Raw genomic sequence first — 21,931 nt, 5'->3', positions numbered from 1 at the left:
ATTTTCCTTAAAAAAAAAGAGTTGGGTCTATAGTTCATATCAACAACATTCCATCCATGGGAAATATCTGTTACATACTTCTGTTATAAGCAATAGAAAGTGATTTCTACCAGTCCCTCTATGTCTCCTGAAAAACTGCATTACAGGACTGTGATATCCTCTTCAAAGTAATTTAAAAAATCAATTTTAGTGGTAATCTTCCTAGATTGCATTTCTTTTCATTAATAAGTATACCATTTTTTAACTAATTGAATCACTGAGAGCTGGGCAGCATATACATAAATTATTATTAAATTATTATTTTCGCATTTAGCACACTCTTTCCAATATTTGAGTGCTATCAAAAGACACCCTCTTAATCTACTTGCCTTACTCCACCTAGGCAAATGCATGTTTTCCAGGTTTTTCTCACTGGAACCAATATTTATATTCAATTTACATCATTGGAGAAGTTACCAGAAATCATTCCTGCTATAATGAACTACTAGAAATTCAAAAGTTTCAGAGCTTTCATTTCAACAAGCCACACCCTGTAGTTGAATTCCAACCTCTCCTAAGCCAGCCTTTCTAAATACTTGGAGCATTTTACTTCAACTTCTATTTACTTTACTTCTATGCTATTTCTTGAAATTTAATACCATGGTAGTGTCTCAGGAGAACTGTTGATAGAAATACGAAAAGGAACTGAAACCTGTCATCTTGAATGTTACATTTAATCTGAGGTCTACTTTCATATTTAGCAATGCAATACATTTTACTCACCCTGAGTGCATCCATAATATCAGGCTGTTCCATGAGTTTAGGAAAAGTTGCCAAAATTGGATTGCTGATCAAATCTGTAAGGGGAATCAAAACATATAACCTATTCTTATGGCTGCTTTAGTGACATTTTATGTATGACAGAAGCAATTTAAAGAAAACTATAAGCACTACCCTTACACAAGTAGTCCTCGAGTTACAATCAGTTGCTCAGCAACAGTTCAAAGTTACAATGGACCCCCAAAAGTTCTGACAGCCCGGATTGACTGTGTTTTGCGACATTTTTGCCAAAATTGCCCCATAGCGAACAACTATTGCTTAACAACCATCCCGTTTGTTCCCTTTGTTTGTCAGAGGCATCATTTAAAACATTTCTAGGTTGAAATGATTAGTTGGTGACATCACCACTGCCTGGGGGAGTCACCTGGGGGAGCTTTCATGTCCCTGTTAAGGAGCTGAAGCAAATGACAAGAGCTCACTCCACCACACTGCACAGCCCTCGGGTCTTGAACACGTGCTTGCTAACCTCCAACCTAGTGTCCTAACCATGTGAGCCACTGTTCTCCTATCCATGTTCGCTTAATGACCACCACAAAAGAGACTGTAAAATCAGATTGATCACGAGATGACCTGCTTGGTGGCACAGAGTCTCAGTGGTGCAGTGGTTAGAATGCAGCATTGCAGGCTAATTCTGCTGACTGACAGCAGTTCGATTCTTACCGGCTCAAGGTTGACTCAGCCTTTCAGTCTTCCGAGGTCAATAAAATGAGGGCCCAGATTGTTGGGGCAATATGCTGACTCTGTAAACCTCTTAGAGAGGGCTGTAAAGTATTGTGAAGTGGTATATAAGTCTAAGTGCTGTAGCTATTGCTATTTATAACTGTCATGATTTACAAATGTGGACATTCCATTACGGTCATAAATTGAGAACTACTTATATTTTAAAAGAGCTGATTTCCATTTCTTGGAATACACCACACACAAACACACACACACGTATATAATTAAATAGTACAAGTAGTCCTCAGTTACTGCAGCAATGGATTGCTGTCACTGAGCAATGTAGTACTAAAGCAAACCATCACATGACTGTATTGTTTAGTGATGGCAATTCTGGCAGCCCCAAATACCATCATAACCCCAAGACATGCAGGTTGTTAAGTAAAAAGGTGGCAGGAGTCCCAGATAAGGAGCATGGGGTTGCTGCAAAGGGGAGGGAGGCTGAGGATGGCTGGGTAGCCTAGCACAGGCTAACTAAGGGAGACCAAGGAGGACCTGGGAGGGTCAGTAGAGGCTGCACGTGGAGGGAGAGATGTGCTGTAAGGGGGAGTGACTTACCAGAGCAACTTGTAACCTTTCCTGCTAGCTTCCCCACTGACTTTGCTTGTGGGAAGATCATAAATGGCAATCATTTGACCAGAGCTCCCTGCAACAATGCAATTATAAAATGGACAGCCAAGCATTGGCATCGTGATCACATGACCACAAGAGTGCTACGAGGGCTGGAACTTCAGGGACCAATTGTATGTCCATTTTTCTCAGTGCCACTATAACACTGAACAGTTGCTGAACAAATGGATGTAAGCCAAAGACTACCCGTATGTCCCAAACTGGGCTTCCTAACTCTCTGTTGCTGTACAAATGAATGAATTTCATTTGAACAATCTTACTTATAGTTCTTGACTAACAGGAAAACCATTATCCTTTAATTTGTGCACTTTTTCAAATAATTCTTAACTAAAAAAATCAATCCAAGCACTTGTATCCTATATTTCATAATATAGTTATTATAACATCAGTCATATTAAGAAAATCTGCATAAAAACGAGTATGCTGGGAAATATTATTTAAAAAATTAAAAACAGATGGATGGAAATTGTTATGTACTGGGCTCATTAGTAATACCACGTGGGTTGCTGGAGCAGCTAACGGCTCTCCAGCAACCCAGACTACAAGTGTCCTGTGCTGCAATTGGCTATCCCTAGGTGGCAATGGTTGCTTCAAACCTATTGGCTACCGCCTAGGGGATAGACTATATATTGCGGCTAGTTGCAGCCATTTGCCACTACAGATTCTGCACGAAATAAAATATGAGTTTCCCTGCGCCAAAGAACCCACTATTTAACATTGGCGACGAAGGTAGGATCCTGCTTCACTGAAAAAAGGAGTTGAAGTCTACGAGGGAAAGGCAGCGCACACCAGAGAGAAAAGGCATTTTCCCCCCCTCTCAAGGTTGGCTAGCAAGCTACGCTAGCGACCTCGTGCTCAGTGGACTCATTCCCTGAGCCTGGAAGCAGGATTCGGAAGGAAACGCAGGAACCAACAAAGAAAGAATGCCGAAGGTCTGGAAACTTCGAGAATTCGACGTGAAGCACCCGGAAGAATGGACATCCTATTTGTCCCAGGTAGAGAACTAGATCGCGGAAGAAGGGCTGAAGGCCACAACTCTGTGTGTGTGGCCCAGCAACCTTTGATTTGGCCGAGAACCTTTTCGCGCAGACACCTATTGAAGTGGTCTCCTACGCAGACCTCAAAAAGAAGCTAACCGGACATTTCCAGCCCAGGATGTCTGAAATGGCTTGGCGGTTCAAGTTCGACCAAAGAGTGCAGCAACCCTACTACGAGACTGGCTCGTCTGCGGCCTATGGGACAGAACACTTCAGCAGAGACTCTTTGCTAGACCAAACTTAACATTTTCTGAAGCACAAGACGAAGTGATAGCCAACGAAGCCTCTGGGGGCAAGTTCAGGCAATACAGCCGGCCAAAACATCAAAGTTTGAAGAAGCAATCCACCTTGAGGACGCCAAACGCACCGTGGAATCTTCCGAGGAAGAAGAGCCCAAAATCAACAGACTCCAAAAGCAAACCAATGCGCAACACCGCAACAGCCTGCAGCGAGAGAACACTTGCAACACTTACATCTTACCTAGATGTAAGGGGTGCGGCGGCAACCATTTTCGCGCCGATTACAGATTAATCAGCCACGTGCAGAGCTTGCGGAAGGACAGGCCACATCACAGTGGTTTGCAGAGCCCGCCACAGAGACTGGCCACCCAAACACCTGTCGGAGGAACCGACTAGGAGAGGTACTGGGGCCCAGGGTCCAGTTAGTGTGGGGTTTTTCAGAAGCCGTAGAAGCGTGTGCCGCACCAGGGCTCAACGCCCCCTCAAACCCAAACTCAGGCTCTTGGTAGAGCTACAAGGAGTTCCATGTAAGATGGAATTGGACTCTGGCTCTGCAGTCTCAATTATTTCTCAAGACACTTTTAATTTCGTGTGTAGGCGCAGTAACAATTGGGCCAAACTAAGGCCCTCAGATATAATCCTAACCAATTTTCAAAATGCTCAAGTTAAAGTTAAGGGAGAAGCCACTTTGACGGTAAAATTTAAGGGGTTTTTTGGGCACCTGGATGTCACTGTAGTAGGGAGCCATAGAACGAGTCTCATTGGACTCAATTGGTTTGATGCCTTAGGTATTCAGATTACTGGCATAAACCAGACACAAACTGCAAACCTTGTGTCAGTATGTGAGGACTATGCAGATGTTTTTGATTCAGCCCTACGAACATACACAGGCCCGCCTATCTCATTTAAGCTAGATCCCAACGTAGTCCCAATCAGGGTTAAGCCTCGCAGGGTCCCCTTTGCCTTAAAACATAAAATTGATTCAGAAATCAATAAGCTTGTAGAACAGGGCATGTTACAGCCTGTTGATGGTGGGGAGTGGGAAACTCTTATAGTCACTCCACTTAAAGCCAACGGGGAAATTCGCATTTGCGCTGACTATAAATGCACACTAAATAAAGCTCTCAAGCAACACGCTTACCCGGTCCCAGTGGTCAACCACATTTTAACCTCCTTGCAAGGGGGTACTATTTTTGCTAAACTTGATTTAGCACAGGCCTATCAGCAATTGCCGGTTGATGAGGCCACAGCTGCGGCTCAGACAATCGTGACTCACAGGGGGGCTTTCAAAGTTAAACACTTACAGTTTGGAGTCAGTGTTGCACCGGGCATTTTCCAGGGAATCATGGAGCGTACACTTAAGGGTATTCAGGGTGTCTGCCCTTATTTTGATGATGTTCTTATTGCAGGGGAATCCCCAGAAGTGTTAGCCAGTAGGCTCAGGGCTGTTTTGCAGAGGCTTCGCGAAGCAGGACTCAAATTAAAAAAGAGCAAGTGTAGTATTGGGGTTCCTTCAACAGAATTCCTGGGTTTCCGAATTGATGCTAACGGCATTCACCCTGCTGATTCTAAAGTAAAGGCCATTAAAATGGCTCCTAGGCCCAAATCCAAAGGAGAGCTACAAGCATTCTTGGGCCTCCTAAACTTCTATCACACATTTCTACCTCATAAGGCTGCACTAGCAGAGGCCTTCCACAGGCTTCTAGATAAGAAAGCTCCATGGAAATGGACTAACTTACATGAAAAAGTTTCCAGGACTTAAAAGCACTATTGTCAGAAAAGTCCACTGTAACTCACTACAAAGAGTCTAAACCAGTATGTCTTGCATGTGATGCATCTCCCTATGGGGTGGGGGCAGTTTTAAACCACGTAGAAAAAAATGGAACACAGGTCCCTATAGCATTTTACTCAAGGACATTGTTCTCTGCTGAGCGCAACTATGCTCAGATTGACAAAGAGGCCCTAGCCATCGTTGCTGGAATAAAAAAATTCCATGACTATTTATATGGCAGGGACTTCACGGTCTTTACAGACCACAAACCTCTGTTGGGACTTTTCACAACAGACAAACAAACCCCCCACTTACTTTCTCCAAGAATGCTGAGATGGTCTATTTTTCTATCTGCATACACTTTTAAATTGATTCACAAACCGGGCAAAGAAATGGGCCATGCAGACTACCACTGTCACTAATGGAACCAGATCCAGCTCCAGCTGCTAGAATACTGTCCGTACAGGACATACCTGAATTTCCCCTCCATGTGGGGGACATTACTGCTGAAACTGCCACAGATAAAATATTTAGTAGAGTATTGTCATGAGTGTACACGGGCTGGTTGGATAAAAGCCCAGGTTCTGAATTTCAAAACTATTTTGTCAGAAGGCATGAGTTATCTGCCCACAAGGGGTGCATTCTATGGGGAAACAGAGTCATAATTCCCACTTCCCTAAGAGACAGGGTTTTACAGTCATTACGTGAAGGCCATCCAGGCATTGTCAGAATGAAAGCTTTAGCTAGAAGCTACCTTTGGTGGCCTGGCCTTGATAAGGACATTGAGGCTCAATTCCATGGTTGTTATACATGCCAGCAATCTAGGCCTGAAATGCCACAGGCTCCAGTTCACAGGTGGGAGGAAACGCACACTCCCTGGTCTAGGATTCACATAGACTACGTTGGATCCTTTCAGGGACAGCTGTTCCTGATAGTAGTGGATAGCCACTCCAAATGGCTGGAAGTAATTCCAGTTCCTAACATGACTACTGCTAGGACCATCCAGGTGCTGAAAAAACTCTTTGCCACACATGGGTTGCCAGATGTTTTAGTTTCAGACAATGGGGCCCAATTCACTGCTGCTGAATTTCAGGCCTTCCTTAGAGCTAATCTCATCAGACATGCAACGTCTGCGCCTTTTCATCCAGCTTCTAATGGTCAAGCTGCACGCATGGTGAGGACAACGAAGGAATCACTCAAGCGCATTGTCACAGGTGACTGGCATCATAGATTGGCAGATTTTCTACTCTGCCAGCATTCTACACCCTGCACTACTACAGGCAAAAGTCCTGCAGAGCTACGTTGGGGGAGGCGATTGATCACTAAACTGGACAGGTTGCATCCAGATAGAGTGGCAGCAGAAGCCTCTCAACCAAAACCCCCAAGGGGGCTGCACATGGGCAATTGTGTTTGGGCCAGGAACTATGGTCATGGGAATCTGTGGGTTCCTGGTCAAATTACCAAGGCATCCGGACCCCTATCTTATGAAGTGGGGTTGGAGGGAGGGCGAGTTGTCAGACAATACATTGATCAGCTCAGGAAACGGTTTCCAGAATGGCCACTAAGTGAGGACTGTGTCATAAGTCCCTCCCAAGGTCCTCAAACTTGCAGCCAAGCCAGTCCTCACATGGACTCTCTAGACTTTTCCGTCATAACTGAGGCGGAACCAGAGGGAGAAATGGGGAGTCCTGGAATGCAACACGGATCCCCTGAAGGAACAAGCCATCCTAACCTCAGCAACCGCTGCGCCTACTCTGCTGATCAGTCTGACTCTGGGGTGGGCCAACCTGGAGAGGCCAGCCAGAGAACATCTAATCCCCTTGACTCAGGAGCACAAAGGGACACAAGTCTACCCAGCCCAGCGGGTAAACTAGTAGACCACAAAGTGAGTGGAACTCCGAGACGTTCCACTAGGGCACACAAGCCTCCTTCATATCTTGCTGATTACGTTGTAAAATAAAGAGCTATAATATTGTTGTATTGCTGTATGCCACTATACTACAGAAACTAGTGCTATAACTGTCTAAATGTGCTATTTTGAAGCCTATTCATTCAGACGTTGTTAATAACGTTGTAACCTATATGGGGTTTTTTTTTTCTATTACATTTATTTTAGTGTGTTTTGATAATGAGTCTTGATAATTGCATTGAGACTAATTGTGTTAATATTGTCTGATCTAAGAGGGGAGGGGTGTTATGTACTGGGCTCATTAGTAATACCACGTGGGTTGCTGGAGCAGCTAACGGCTCTCCAGCAACCCAGACTACAAGTCTCCAGCGCTATAATTGGCTATCCCTAGGCGGCAATGGTTGCTTCAAACCTATTGGCTGCCGCCTAGGGGCTAGACTATATATTGCGGCTAGTTGCAGCCATTTGCCAGTACAGATTCTGCATGAAATAAAATATGAGTTTCCCTGTACTCCGTTACCTCGTCTTCATTCCTGCGCCAAAGAACCCACTATTTAACAGAAATTAAATAGGATTGACCCATAACTGAAGACGTACTGTATATCAGATACCTAAGAACAAAAAGAGAAAGTCACCCATTCCTAATATAAAAAAATGAAAGAGAGCAAATACTGCCAACTCTTACCAGGCTCAGCAGGTAAATTGAGTGGGTAATTTCTATTCATAAGTTGCAGTTACTAGATGTTATTTGTTTATTTGTTCTAGAATAACTTTATGCAACTTTAGGTGACATAAAAAAGTGCCTATTCATGGATTTAATTAATTTTCCAGAATGAGCTATAAAATGCAGTATTTGTCAGAGCTTTTCTTCCTCGCAAGCTGTTAGTGCATCCCATCCTCCCATTAAGCAAAATAACTCATTGTCCAAATGCTGACCCTATGTAAAGAATTGGTGATACATTATAGTTGACTTTATTGCCATATAACCTTAGATCATTCACCAAAATAACAGCAACTGGTAAAATTAGAACAATACTAACACATGTGGTATATAACACTTGCAGTTTTGTCAAAAAAAATGAGGAAAGAAATGAGTTGCTATAGAATCATAAGAAACTCTCAAACTGCAAAAACAATTCCTTCCCCTGCAAGAAATGGCACATTGCATAATAAACGCTGAATCCATGGGCAAGAAAGACCAGTTATACAATTTAGAAAAAGGGCGGGTAATTTTTTTGTCACAGCATTTCTAGCTGCACTTACCTTAATAGATTAGTATTATTTTTAAAAAAAGTCCAAGAAAAATAAATGCATTTCATTTTGCATTATCATTATCATACCAAAAATGGATTTGAATCAGAAAAAAAAGAAAGGAAGGGATTTTCAGACAGAAGACCATAATTACTAGGTGGTCTTCATCCAGACTGCAAGATGCTTATTTGGTCCAGGCACGGACTTGAAATACATGTTTGGTTTCAGCAGACTCAAAACATTCATGTTCTAGAAAAAAAATGTGTTCTGGGGTGGGAGACTGTGGAGAAAATGGGATGTCACCCATAGCAGCTGTAAGGAACAGAGATGCTGAGAAGACTGAGATGGGATGGAGAGGCCAGTCAGGTATGCTGTGCTTGAATTCAAGCAAAGTGACAAGGCACTGAGTAGATCAAGCAGGTGAGTTTCTGCACAGGTCACGCAGAGGAAAAAGTGGAAAGGGAAATGAGGCACAACATTCAGCCATAAGATAGCCCCCCCCCCAATATTTTTCAAAGGAAATCCAGAATAATTTAAAAGTTCTGGGCTTCAGTTCAGCCAGGCCAAGACCTACTACAAGCAATTCAGTCAAAGCTCCAAGGCACAATTTGTATTATTCTTTGAAACAAATTTTCAACAAACCGTAAGTCACAATGTATTTTGTAAATATCTTACGGAGAGGCTGTTACAGTCACATTTTTGTTACATTAAAAATAAATGACCGTAACCAACCAAAAGCAAAAGAAATATGTTTTATAATACTGTGTGACATATCACTGGGACAGCATCTTTTTATCTTGGAAGCATCTCCAATCCAAGCCTGAATATTGAAAGTATTTGCTGTATTTTCTGCTCCTTAAAGCTGCAACTCTTACCTGCATGTTGCATATTTGGTCTGTCTTTCAAGAGTACATCACCAAGGATCTGACGATAAAACAGTATGAGATGCATATAGCACATGCTGCCAATTAATACTTCTGGTAATAGGCTGATTAAAAAATGAAAATACAGCATTCATTTCAGGCATAATCTCAAGTGATGTTTGGGCACATCATAATATAAATTTTCTTTCTGCCCAGATCTGAATGATTGCTATGGCAATCAATTAGTGATATTGGCATTAAACCTAGAAACAAATAATTCAACATTTTTTTTAAAAAAAAAACCATTTAATTCAGACAATTCCAAAGCAGTTCTATTAATCAAGATCTAACTATAATGCTTTTTTCTAGACTACCTTTTGAAAACTATAAACCCACTGCTCCCAGTAAGGTAGATAATATATTTTTTTCTTTCTTTCAAGACATTTAATTTCTTGTGCATGAGAAAAACTGTGCTCAAATCTCATCAAGCTAGTACTGTTGTTAAAAAGAATTAGATTTCCATACTTTATTTTATTTAACTTATTTAGAGACCACTAATCTCCCTCAGAGCAACATATATCACATAATCCAAGAAGAGTATTTTGTTCTTGTACTCATTTGCTTTTAAATATGCAAACCCGTTTACTAAGGATATTTTTTATTAAAATGGTTTTAAATTGTTTAATTAAATGGATTAATTAAACACTGTTGTCTTTTTTGAATTATACTAATTTGATCTAATTTTATCATGGAAGCTTCCTCTATTAATTCTTCTGGTTTACAATTTGAGATACTTCATTCTTTTTCCACTATTATTTGATGGCATCATTTATTACAGCTGTACACACTTTGGAAGAAATTTGGAAGAAGTATTTTATACTTAGTCAAAACATAACACTTTTCTGTTATTCATTAAAGGAATATGAATAGCTGATACTGCTTTAAGGTATCCCAACTCCTAAAAGTTAGAACAACTATTAAAACAGCAGCACCATTTTTCAGAGTTAGAAGTTAGGGGGGAAAAAGTTACTTTAAGGAAATAGAGAAAGATACTACATTCATGAATCATTTTTGAATATTTTTAATTGTTTTATTTGTATATTTTAATAGCTTTTATACATTTAGTAACTTTGAGAAGTTGACATTTGATAACAAAAGACATTTAGTATTTTATATGTAATAATAGAGCCAGTTACATTTATTGCAGAGCTTTATTTCAAGTTATGAGACTTTCAACATGATCTGAAAAATCTCAAAACTGATTTTGATGGTGTGAGATTGTAGGCATAATGAAATATCTATTTCCACAGTAAAAGGTAAGCCACAAAATAACTAGTGTTCACTTACTTCATTATTCCTTTCGATCTTGTGCTAATAGACCTCAGTTTTAATAGAAGTTGTGGCTGCTTCCTCAGTGTTATCATATGATGAAAAACATTGCTGCTGGCTTTAGTAAAAGAATACATAGTCAAACATAGTGACAGAAGAATCCCATAAATTGTTTTTTTTCCTGCTGTCAGCAATGTCTCAACCTAGTAATATATTTTATTCTGATTTCATTATCTTCAGGCTTGTTTTGTTTTTAAATTATTCTAGTCATATATTTCAGCCCCTTTTATCTCTATACAGTAGATAGAATACAAGCATACTGCTATTCTGTTAAGAAATCACTCTTTAAATCACTCTTTTCTTGATGATTTTTGCTGCTTGATATAACATTTACAAACGGTTTTATTTATTTCAGTAATAATTTTCTTTTTCTATCGCTAATATTTGTTGCTCTTAAACTATATACAAATGACAGAGCTGAGAGTTTTGCTTTCAATTCCCATTTAATCCATGCTTACTGCCACATTAGATGTTTCCAAATCTGACAATAAAACTCAAATAGGATTTCTGACTATGTAAACTGAGACCTTTCATTTACTTTTTTATTTTGATATAAAATAAATTATACCTCTCCTTGAAAGTGAGGGGTCCACTTCCACCCTTTTTTCATATGGAGTCCCACCATTCAAAAGCAGCTCATATGTTCTGCAAAATATTTAAATGATACATTATACAGGAAAATAGTAAGTAATTCTTCTATAACTTACATTTCTTCTGAATTAGCACAGGATTGAAATTACAGGAAAATGCTGTTTTTTTCTTGCACTAGGAAGACTTAATGAATTGTGTTGGCTTATTCTTTTGTTGTTTATGAATGTATTGGTTTATCATAGAAAATAAAATACAAAACAGTAAAAGCGCTCCTGCCCTTTGGAACCAGTTACCCGTAGAGTTCAGGACTGCCCCGGATTTTCGTTCGTTCCACCGGGACCTGAAGACCTGGCTCTTTGAGCTTTCCGGCCAGGATTGAGAATTTTTAAATTTTAACTTATTGTAATTGGTTTTTTAAAATCAGAGTTATAGGGGTTTTAGATTTTTAATCAAGGATAATTTAATCTATTTTAATTGTTATTAACTTGTTATTAAGTTCAATTAATAATAATAATAATAATAATAATAATAATCAAACAAAATGAAACAAAAGTATACATTCAATCCTAACACCAAAAAAGAAAAAAAATAGTGTACAAAAACCAGAGCAAAAACGGTCAAATTAAAGTGCATAATTATAAAGTATATGTATTTGCCAACAATTTGGTACTGTGCAAGACTCGCTAGAGAACACTGAACATGTTATGAGGAAGATTAAAATGTTTGGAGAAATGGTGGGTTTAAGAATAAATAAATCAAAGACAACAATACTGACTAAAAATAACAGTGGAAGATCAGAAGAAATTGGAACTGGTTTTAAAGTTGCAAAAAAAGGTACAGTACTTGGGTGAGACTCTTATTGAGGAAAATTCTATGTTTTACAAAGATAATTACAGTAAAATATAGGAGAAGATAAAATTGGATTTAAATAGATGTCAAAATTAGATTTGTCATTAATGGGAAGAATTTCAATAATTAAAATGAATATACTACCTAGAATTTCAGTCTATACCTATACTGATTAGAGATTCCACTTTCAAACAGTGGCAGAAAGATATATCTAAATTTATTTGGCAAAATAAAAAAAACCAAGAATTAAATATAAATTGCTACAGGATTCTAAAGATAAAGGAGGTCTGAGTTTGCTGGATCTTAGATTATATTATGATGCTTGTTGTTTGGTATGATTAAAAGACTGGATAACTTTAAAAAAATCAGGGCTGTTAGACCTCAAAGGTTTTGATTTGAGATTTGGGTGGCATGCCTATCTCTGGTATGACAAAGTAAAAGTTAACCCTGGTTTTAAGATTCATGCTATTAGGCAATAAATTGCATGTGTATGGTGGAACATAAAAGATTAGCTGGTAAAGTGTCACTTTAGCTATGACATATCGAGACTTATTGATATTTGAAAAAGAGGGATTTAAGATGAAGACAAGAGAACCACTAATAAGTGAAGGATTTGCTTGCGATTGGTTTAATTATTATATAATTTTTGAAAATTTTAAACTTGATAAAAAAGTGTTTTCATTTTTAATGTCTGCCATTGTGCCCACAGTAAAAAAAATGACAATAAAGGTTATCTAATCTAATAAAGGTTATCTAATCATATGTGGTATGTGGTGGTCTTGCAAATATGTAAAAACATACTGGGTAAACATAACAATAACAATGCAAAAAATATTTAAGATACAAATATTAATGAAACCTGAAGTTTTTCTTTTAGGTATGATAAACAAGTCAATTGAAAAACAATTTGGGGTGCTATTCCTTCACATGGTGACGCCTGGAAAGAAAAAGAGATGCCAACTGTTGAAGAATGGATTTTGAAATTGACTGAATTGGCAGAGATGGTGAAATTAACTACTTTGATTAGAGATAATGGACAGGACAGCTTTATAAGAGATTGGAAACCATTTGTGGACTTTTTACGTGCTAAATATAATAACAGATGTTTAACGGAGAGATTTGAAGATTAGTGTAATATTTAGCTCAACCTGTTGATTGCCTTTTCTTCTTTCTTATATATAGGTAAAAGGGGAGGAGAATTTATTGATTTTTCTTTTCTTTCAGCAACCAGCCAGGGTGAATCCTATATGTTAAATTTAATTGACCACTTTTTCCTCTTTTTTGTGTGTTGGCATGTTCTTGAAGATTCCATAAACATGGAATATTTATTTTTAAAGCCTGTCACATTCACACTGAACTCTATAATGTGGATTTAAGCCATTTTTTCATTTCAACAGTAATTTTTACACTGGAATTTCTATTTGGGATGCAATACCTTCACAGTTCTCTGAATCATGCCCTAAATCACCAGTTGAATCTCTGATGTCATTCATACACCTTAGGTGCATTTATCGATGACATTTAAGGCAAAGCTCTTTTCAACTAAATTTACTTCTGTTTTCAGTTCTATTCTAGTTTATTTATTTATATGCTATTTGTACATACTGTAAATAACTAATCTTATTATCTTCTTTTTTTATAAAACATCTCTGGGATGACAAAAACTAGGAATGAAAGGATCAGATTAGTTGTGACAAAGGAAACCTGTAATTTTGAATTTATACATAGGTATAAAAGAAAGCTCTTATTTTATTAGTGTCCTAATTTAGCAAAAATTGTGCTATTTTATCCTATTTCATTCTATTTTTTATAACTAATATAAAGTGATTTTTAAGTTAAAAGTTTTTTTTAAAAAAATAACTTTTAAAAAAGTAACATGAATACATCTAATAATGATGACTGAATTATGTCAGCTATAAAAATTCTCGTTGTTATATTAGTGCTCCAAACTTGGTGGTAAATGGCAATGAAATCATTTTCTAGTACTCCCTAGCCTGTTTTGGATTTAAGGGGAGCCACAAACAGAAAATTGTTTGTAAACTTCAGCTTCTACTAGTCACTTTGTAGTAGTTAAAATTTTATCTTTAAGTTTGTCAAAATGTTTTCACTGGAAATATGGTAACACTAAATTAAGCCAATCAGAAAAAGTTTCCTTCTCACAAAAAAGCTCTTTACAGATGTAATAAGTATCATTATTCTGATTTTAGGTTTAGAATAGAATAGAGCTGAAAGGGACCTTGGAGGTCTTCTAGTCCAGCCACCCAGAAGCAAAAGAAAAGTGAAATTATTAAAACTGGCAGATTAAAAAAAAAGAAAAATATTTCCAGATTATAGAAAATCTGTACAGAAAAAAAATTCATCAATTATAAATAGTAATAACAATAGCACATGGACTTACATACTGTTCCATAGTGTTTTTACAGCACTCTGAGCTGTTTACAGTGTCAGCATATTGCCCCCCAACAATCTAGGTCCTCATTTTACCAACCTTGGAAGGATGAATGGCTGAGTGAACTTGAATTAGTCAGGATTGAACGCCTGTCAATGGACAGAGTGAGCCTGCAATATTACATTCTAACCAATGTGCCAACATTACTCAGTCACGTATAAAACTACACGCAAAAACTTATATAGCAGTGCTTTTGTAAGAAGCACATGATTTGGAGCAATAAAAATTCACTATGTGCCTGCTTCTCAAAAAGCTGCTACTATTGCATACCAAGTATTTTATAGGCAATATATCTGTTTTATTTCTACTACGGTAAGGTCTTGGTATCTTTTCCTGTTCAGTATTTTTTTTTCTGGCGCATCCCATTTTTCTAGACAAGATTGCTTCCTGATTAAGGATTCTAAACAATGGTATCTGCTGGAGGGACAGAATTTCCTCCAGCTATCCCCATTTAAATTTGCTTGGTGGTGGGGACTGAAAACCTTCTGGAATAGATTTGGGATATATCTGCAAAATAAAATGGTGAAAAAATAAAGTCTCATTGGAAGACTGGATTTCTATTCATTTAACATCAAGTATAGCTTTAACTGTTATCAAAAGACTGTGAAGCTCAGGGTTGTAATTTTTAACTATAATGTTCCAAAATTTAAATAATTAAAATACATGGTTCCAAATGTAAATTATTGTAATAGGTGTCGGGCATCAAAGAATCCACATGCAGAATCCTGGACTTATATTGGACTAGGACTTCAGTTCTTTGCCAAGGAACCACATGGCAAGCATTATTTTCAGACTCTAAATAAAAATAACCATGCCATTTTCTTAGAAACTATCAATATAGCACAAAATAAACATTATTATATTTGTACATTATTCTTTCTCCCAGAGAAGCCCAAAGCACATACTATCTAAAAACATAAAAATAATCTAAAATCTTTGATTTCAATGTAGGCTTTTTCATACCATGAACTGTAATCAAAAATATAATTTCTACCTGTGTTACCTACAAGGACGATCAAAGAACACAGAATTTCCTTTCCCTGCAATGGGAAAATGTAATCCCTACAGCACAGGAATGTAACTTAAAGATGTTTAAACTGAAGAATGTAATAAAAATTAACAAACCACTTTTACAGACTTCAAGGCAGACCTCCCTTATTAGAATAATTGACAATATAGATTGTCTGTGTATATTTTTAAAAATTGCTTAACACAAAGGAGTTTTTTTATGACTGCAGGCAATAATATTACAAATTAGGAATAACACAATAATACAGGAAACTCTCCAAAAAAAGGAAATTATTATCTATTTCTAGCTGGCATATTCTCAGACCATATTATTTTAACATCTTTTAAGCAGTAAGACTTGATTAACAAGATTAACACCCTTAGAAACTATTAAAGGGCTGCATACCTATTACATGACATTATTAAAACCAGACCATGCAGCACATATTTAGCACAAGCCTTAGGGAAAAAAATGTTTTTTTGTGACAATAGCCAAGCCTAGCTGAGAGATCTCTGGTATGGCAATTTCCCTGGACTGAGTTCATGGAATGCAGAAACCATCATCATATTTGGGTGGGAAAAGGAAATAATGAAGAAGAATTAGTCAGTTTTGGGGTGTGTGAATGTGTGCTTTAATTATACTGAATGTAAAATAATACTAAATCAATTTGAATCAAGCTGGTTTAATAAAGTTTGTCAGAAGAAAAGATAAGAATGCATACTGATGTATTATCATACCTCTTGGCAGAGAAAAATTGTATATATAAAACATCACTGAGTGAGTGACAAAAAAGAGCAAATAGAATTTGGTAAGAGTTCAGTGGAAGAGGTCAAAGAAGAAGATGAAAATGGAGGGAACAGGTCTCAAGCACAGGGGGATATGTCATATTTGTTTTCCTCCCTGAAAACGACAAAACATACATACAGGGAGTGCAGAATTATTAGGCAAGTTGTATTTTTGAGGATTAATTTTATTATTGAACAACAACCATGTTCTCAATGAACCCAAAAAACTCATTAATATCAAAGCTGAATATTTTTGGAAGTAGTTTTTAGTTTGTTTTTAGTTATAGCTATTTTAGGGGGATATCTGTGTGTGCAGGTGACTATTACTGTGCATAATTATTAGGCAACTTAACAAAAAACAAATATATACCCATTTCAATTATTTATTTTTACCAGTGAAACCAATATAACATCTCAACATTCACAAATATACATTTCTGACATTCAAAAACATAACAAAAACAAATCAGTGACCAATATAGCCACCTTTCTTTGCAAGGACACTCAAAAGCCTGCCATCCGTGGATTCTGTCAGTGTTTTGATCTGTTCACCATCAACATTGCGTGCAGCAGCAACCACAGCCTCCCAGACACTGTTCAGAGAGGTGTACTGTTTTCCCTCCTTGTAAATCTCACATTTGATGATGGACCACAGGTTCTCAATGGGGTTCAGATCAGGTGAACAAGGAGGCCATGTCATTAGATTTCCTTCTTTTATACCCTTTCTTGCCAGCCACGCTGTGGAGTACTTGGACGCGTGTGATGGAGCATTGTCCTGCATGAAAATCATGTTTTTCTTGAAGGATGCAGACTTCTTCCTGTACCACTGCTTGAAGAAGGTGTCTTCCAGAAACTGGCAGTAGGACTGGGAGTTGAGCTTGACTCCATCCTCAACCCGAAAAGGCCCCACAAGCTCATCTTTGATGATTCCAGCCCAAACCAGTACTCCACCTCCACCTTGCTGGCGTCTGAGTCGGACTGGAGCTCTCTGCCCTTTACCAATCCAGCCACGGGCCCATCCATCTGGCCCATCAAGACTCACTCTCATTTCATCAGTCCATAAAACCTTAGAAAAATCAGTCTTGAGATATTTCTTGGCCCAGTCTTGACGTTTCAGCTTGTGTGTCTTGTTCAGTGGTGGTCGTCTTTCAGCCTTTCTTACCTTGGCCATGTCTCTGAGTATTGCACACCTTGTGCTTTTGGGCACTCCAGTGATGTTGCAGCTCTGAAATATGGCCAAACTGGTGGCAAGTGGCATCTTGGCAGCTGCACGCTTGACTTTTCTCAGTTCATGGGCAGTTATTTTGCGCCTTGGTTTCTCCACACGCTTCTTGCGACCCTGTTGACTATTTTGAATGAAACGCTTGATTGTTCGATGATCACGCTTCAGAAGCTTTGCAATTTTAAGAGTGCTGCATCCCTCTGCAAGATATCTCACTATTTTTGACTTTTCTGAGCCTGTCAAGTCCTTCTTTTGACCCATTTTGCCAAAGGAAAGGAAGTTGCCTAATAATTATGCACACCTGATACAGGGTGTTGATGTCATTAGACCACACCCCTTCTCATTACAGAGATGCACATCACCTAATATGCTTAATTGGTAGTAGGCTTTCGAGCCTATACAGCTTGGAGTAAGACAACATGCATAAAGAGGATGATGTGGTCAAAATACTCATTTGCCTAATAATTCTGCACTCCCTGTTTGCTGAAAATGGAGGCTGACTATCTTTGAGGAAGAAATCTACAGCAGGCTTGTCAAACTCGTCATGTCACATGACATCGCACAACGTATCATGACTTTTTCCCCATTGCCAGCAATGGGGTGGGTATGGTTTCGGTATGATGCATCCAGCCCGCGGGCCAGGAGTTTGACATGCCTGATCTACAGGGATCATCTGGCTAAGAGATAAAAGCACTGGTAACCATGACAAGAAGTGACCAAGATCTTGAGGTTCAAGATATTATAGAAAAGGAAATGTCAGCATAATCAACACAATTCACACTTGTCTTGAAGAGACACATTTTTTAAAAAAAGCTTAGGAAAGTACTATGTGAGACCCTATGAATAATAATAATAATAATAATAATAATAATAATAATAATAAGAAGAAGAAGAAGAAGAAGAAGAAGAAGAAGAAGAAGAACAACAACAACAACAATAATAATAATATATAATAATAATGGTGGTGGTGGTGATGATGATGATGATGTTGGAAGGGACCTTGGAGGTCATCTAGTCCAACCCTTAGTTCAAAGGGAATGGAGGAGGGAATTTCTCAAAAATACAATACTGGAAGTACAATTGCACACCATTCCAATGAGAAGAAAGGGAGGCAACCTCAGCAACTGCTGTAGATGTGCATTGTGATTTAGAATGAGTTAACACTTAAAAAGGACCTGTGTTAGAAATAAAAGATAAGTGAAATCACCAAGAAGCATACCTGCAAGTAGCAAGTAACTACAGAAAGAGGGACAAAAATACTAAAACAAAAAAAGGAGAATAAACGCACCAAAAAAGCTAAAATCAACAACAGCATTTTGGCCATATTAACAGCATAAAAAGAAAAGAGGAAAGTGTGATCTTGCTGCTCAGAAAAATTGGCAGGTCTGTTTCAGATGATAGGGAGAGAACAGAGCTTCGGCCTTGACTCACAAAGAAAAGTACGTGCTATGGACCAAAGCAGAACTGAAAAAATAAGAGAATGGTAATTCTACGTAAGCAGAGAGAATGGTTGGGGACTGTCAAGCTATGATAAAAGTACTGAAGTATCCAGGATCAGATCTGGTACCTTTGAAAGTCTAGAAGAAGTTTGCAAAAGTCATCTTGGGATCCATTTGTAAGAAATCATAAGGTCAGACGTAGTGCCAGAACATTACAAAAAGGCAACTGTTGCTCCCATATATTTTTTTTTAAAAAGGAGGAAAAGTGAACCTATGCAATGGGTTTAAAAATAATAAGGCATGCCAAACTAACTTGATCTCTTCTGACAGAATAATCAGTTTAGTCGACTAGACAAGTTTGCTAGACATAGTGGTGTGTCTTTAGGAAAATATTAAGGGTGGAAGAAAAGTGAACAAAACCGTACAGCATAACTTCCTCCCATATTCTAAACAGTTCAACATAATGTAAATTACGTTGATGAGTTAGATAAAATTATTATGTTTACAAATAACAGAGATATTTATTCTGAGATCAGATGGCCATCTGTCAGAAATAATACACTAGTAGATTCCCAAAGTATGCAAGGATTAGAATAAATGATCTTCAAGGGTATTTCCATTCTTTCTGTTGTATAATTGCCATAATGAAAAAAAAGATGGGGTTAAAAACTTGTCATCTATTTGCTTCTGTAGATTATTTTATATTTCAAGTTGCTTAATTACTTAGCAGTAAAATCCCTGAACCCAATGAGATAGTTAAATAAACACTTGTTTAAAGTTTAATTCTAAATACTCCAATTGAAAGGAATTGATAAAAATAGATAAAAGCTGCTCACGGATACTTTGACTTTGAAATACAATTAAGCTATTAGATTCAATTTAAAATATTGGATTTTTTCCATTTAAAAATAAAAAAAATGTTTTTTTTAAAAAAAGCTGTCCCTTATAATGTTTTCACAAGACCTCACAAAGGGCCAGCAGCTCCCTCAGGAGGACATGCCTTGTCAGCAGCAAAAGATGGTGAAGATCAGCTGGGGGCAACAGGGGTAGCAGTCAGCAAGGTGGCCAAAAGGACAGAGATGGGGGGGAGGGGAAGAAAAATAGGCAGGTAGAGGGAGTTGAAGCACATACTGCAGTCATAAATGTGGATAGTCTGCCAAGCACCCCAATTTTGATCACATGAACATGGAGCAAAGCAACAGCCATTATTTCCGGTCATAATAACTGATCATAACTGCCACTTGTTCAGGACCATCATAACTTTTAATGATCACTGAACAAATGGTCAATAAGCAAGGACTACCTGTATATCTAATTGAAAGTTCTGTTTAACTTTTACTAAACGTTTCCCTTATCCTGCCCCTTTTAGCCCCTCTTAGGACACACTCCTAAATTTATCTGCCTTCTGTAACAAGAAATATATAGTGGAAATCTAATTTCAAATAACAATCCGTCCAACATGAAATTCCAGGGCACCTAAATAAAGCACAAGTCAGTTCCTCCAACTTATGAGCAATAAACATGTGATTTATACTTGTAAAATTTGCAGTTCTGAATACTGGAATTTCTGGTTTAACTGATGCAATATTTTTTCACATCTGGCACAGGACTACAAATAGGAAATTCAACATTTATCAACTGAATTGTCTTATTATGGCTCCACCTTTTCTCACTCTTCACAAAAAAAACTTACTTGGAAGGAGTTGGAAGTCCACTTGAGTCAAAGAGTTTTAGAAATGCCCAACCACAGCTTAATTCTCCTCTCTCACCTGTTGACTAGAAAAGAATGAGAATGAATAAGAACAATTTAATTAGGCACAATTCAATCTCAGATCTGCAACACTTGCACTATGTCTGTTGATGGCTACAACCCCCAACCCCATTTTGCAGCCCTTAAAGTGTTCTGATTACCCCACTAAAAGTAGCAATGCAATTTCCTGATCTTTTTGCCCCAAAAAGGTGTAAAATATGTACACACTGAGTATTAGATTCACAATCTCCCTAAACAGAAAGCTTGTAGAAATCAATGATAGGCTTTCCTCCCTCTCATTTACATACCAATGCCAGGTTGTTATTCAGTACTGTTAACTATGCAAACAAATCATGACCAAGAGAAAAACTACTCAGAATACTGGCTATTACTGTTAAGAAGATAATCAAGCCTTCACATTCAGACAGACTATTCTTTCATTACATTTTAGCATAGTGTGTTTTGTGAAGCAAATTTGTATGGAATGTAGATTGTGATGCTCAGCACAAACCTATTTCTAAACTCACTGCAATCCCAAGTGACTAATCATTCTAGAAATAACACAGTATCATGTACAGAGAGTTTCACATAACACTTATAAACAGTTTTTGATATTTCATTACCAACAAGAACAAAGGTGGCGATCTTGATGGTCATTAAAGGTAAAGGTTCCCCCGCACATGTGTGCTAGTCGTTTCCGACTCTAGGGGCCAGTGCTCATCTACGTTTCAAAGCTGAAGAGCCAGCGCTTGTCTGAGGATGTCTCCGTGGTCATGTGGCCGGCATGACTAGACGCCAAAGGCGCACGGAACGCTGTTACCTTCCCACCGTAGTGGTCCCTATTTTTCTACTTGCATTTTTACATACTTTCAAACTGCTAGGTTGGCAGAAGCTGGGACAAGTAACAGGCGCTCTCTCTGCTACGTGGCACTCGGGATTCGACCCGCCAAACTGCCAACCTTCTGATCGACAAGCTCAGAGTCCTAACCCACAGAGCCACCGCATCCCTATTGATGGTCATTACCATCGCTTAATTTTTGTTTCTATAACTAGACCCTTTTTTGTATCATTTTTATTTAATCTGCTAAAAGCCCTAATAAGATGTTTAATCTCAAGACAAAGCATCTAAAAAACAAGCTGGTTGACCATTCCATGAAAAAAATTACAAAGAACACATATTAAATTGTGCCAGTTGCAAAAGAAGTGGAT

At 38.0% G+C, this 21,931-nt stretch overlaps 1 protein-coding gene across 3 annotated transcripts in view; it reads right to left on the bottom strand.

The window, feature by feature from the left end:
- NPHP1 (nephrocystin 1) overlaps positions 1-21,931 on the bottom strand; it is a 47,258-nt gene that overhangs the window by 3,472 nt on the left and 21,855 nt on the right. For 2 of the 3 annotated variants that reach the window (XM_083350696.1, XM_083350697.1), the window contains 5 exons: positions 20,666-20,748; positions 11,197-11,273; positions 10,587-10,686; positions 9,252-9,364; positions 763-836 (listed from right to left, as the gene is read on the bottom strand). In XM_083350696.1, coding sequence (XP_083206822.1) covers positions 763-836; positions 9,252-9,364; positions 10,587-10,686; positions 11,197-11,273; positions 20,666-20,748 — 447 coding nt within the window. Of the gene's footprint in view, positions 1-762; positions 837-8,679; positions 8,805-9,251; positions 9,365-10,586; positions 10,687-11,196; positions 11,274-20,665; positions 20,749-21,931 lie in introns of those variants that run through there. The other variant, XM_083350698.1, reaches the window with a different exon arrangement.

This window comes from Vipera ursinii (assembly GCF_947247035.1).
Source record: "Vipera ursinii genome assembly, chromosome: 1".
NCBI lineage: Eukaryota > Metazoa > Chordata > Lepidosauria > Squamata > Viperidae > Vipera > Vipera ursinii.
The sequence above is the reverse complement of the archived record's forward strand: the minus strand, read 5'-3'. Positions and strand labels throughout refer to the sequence as shown.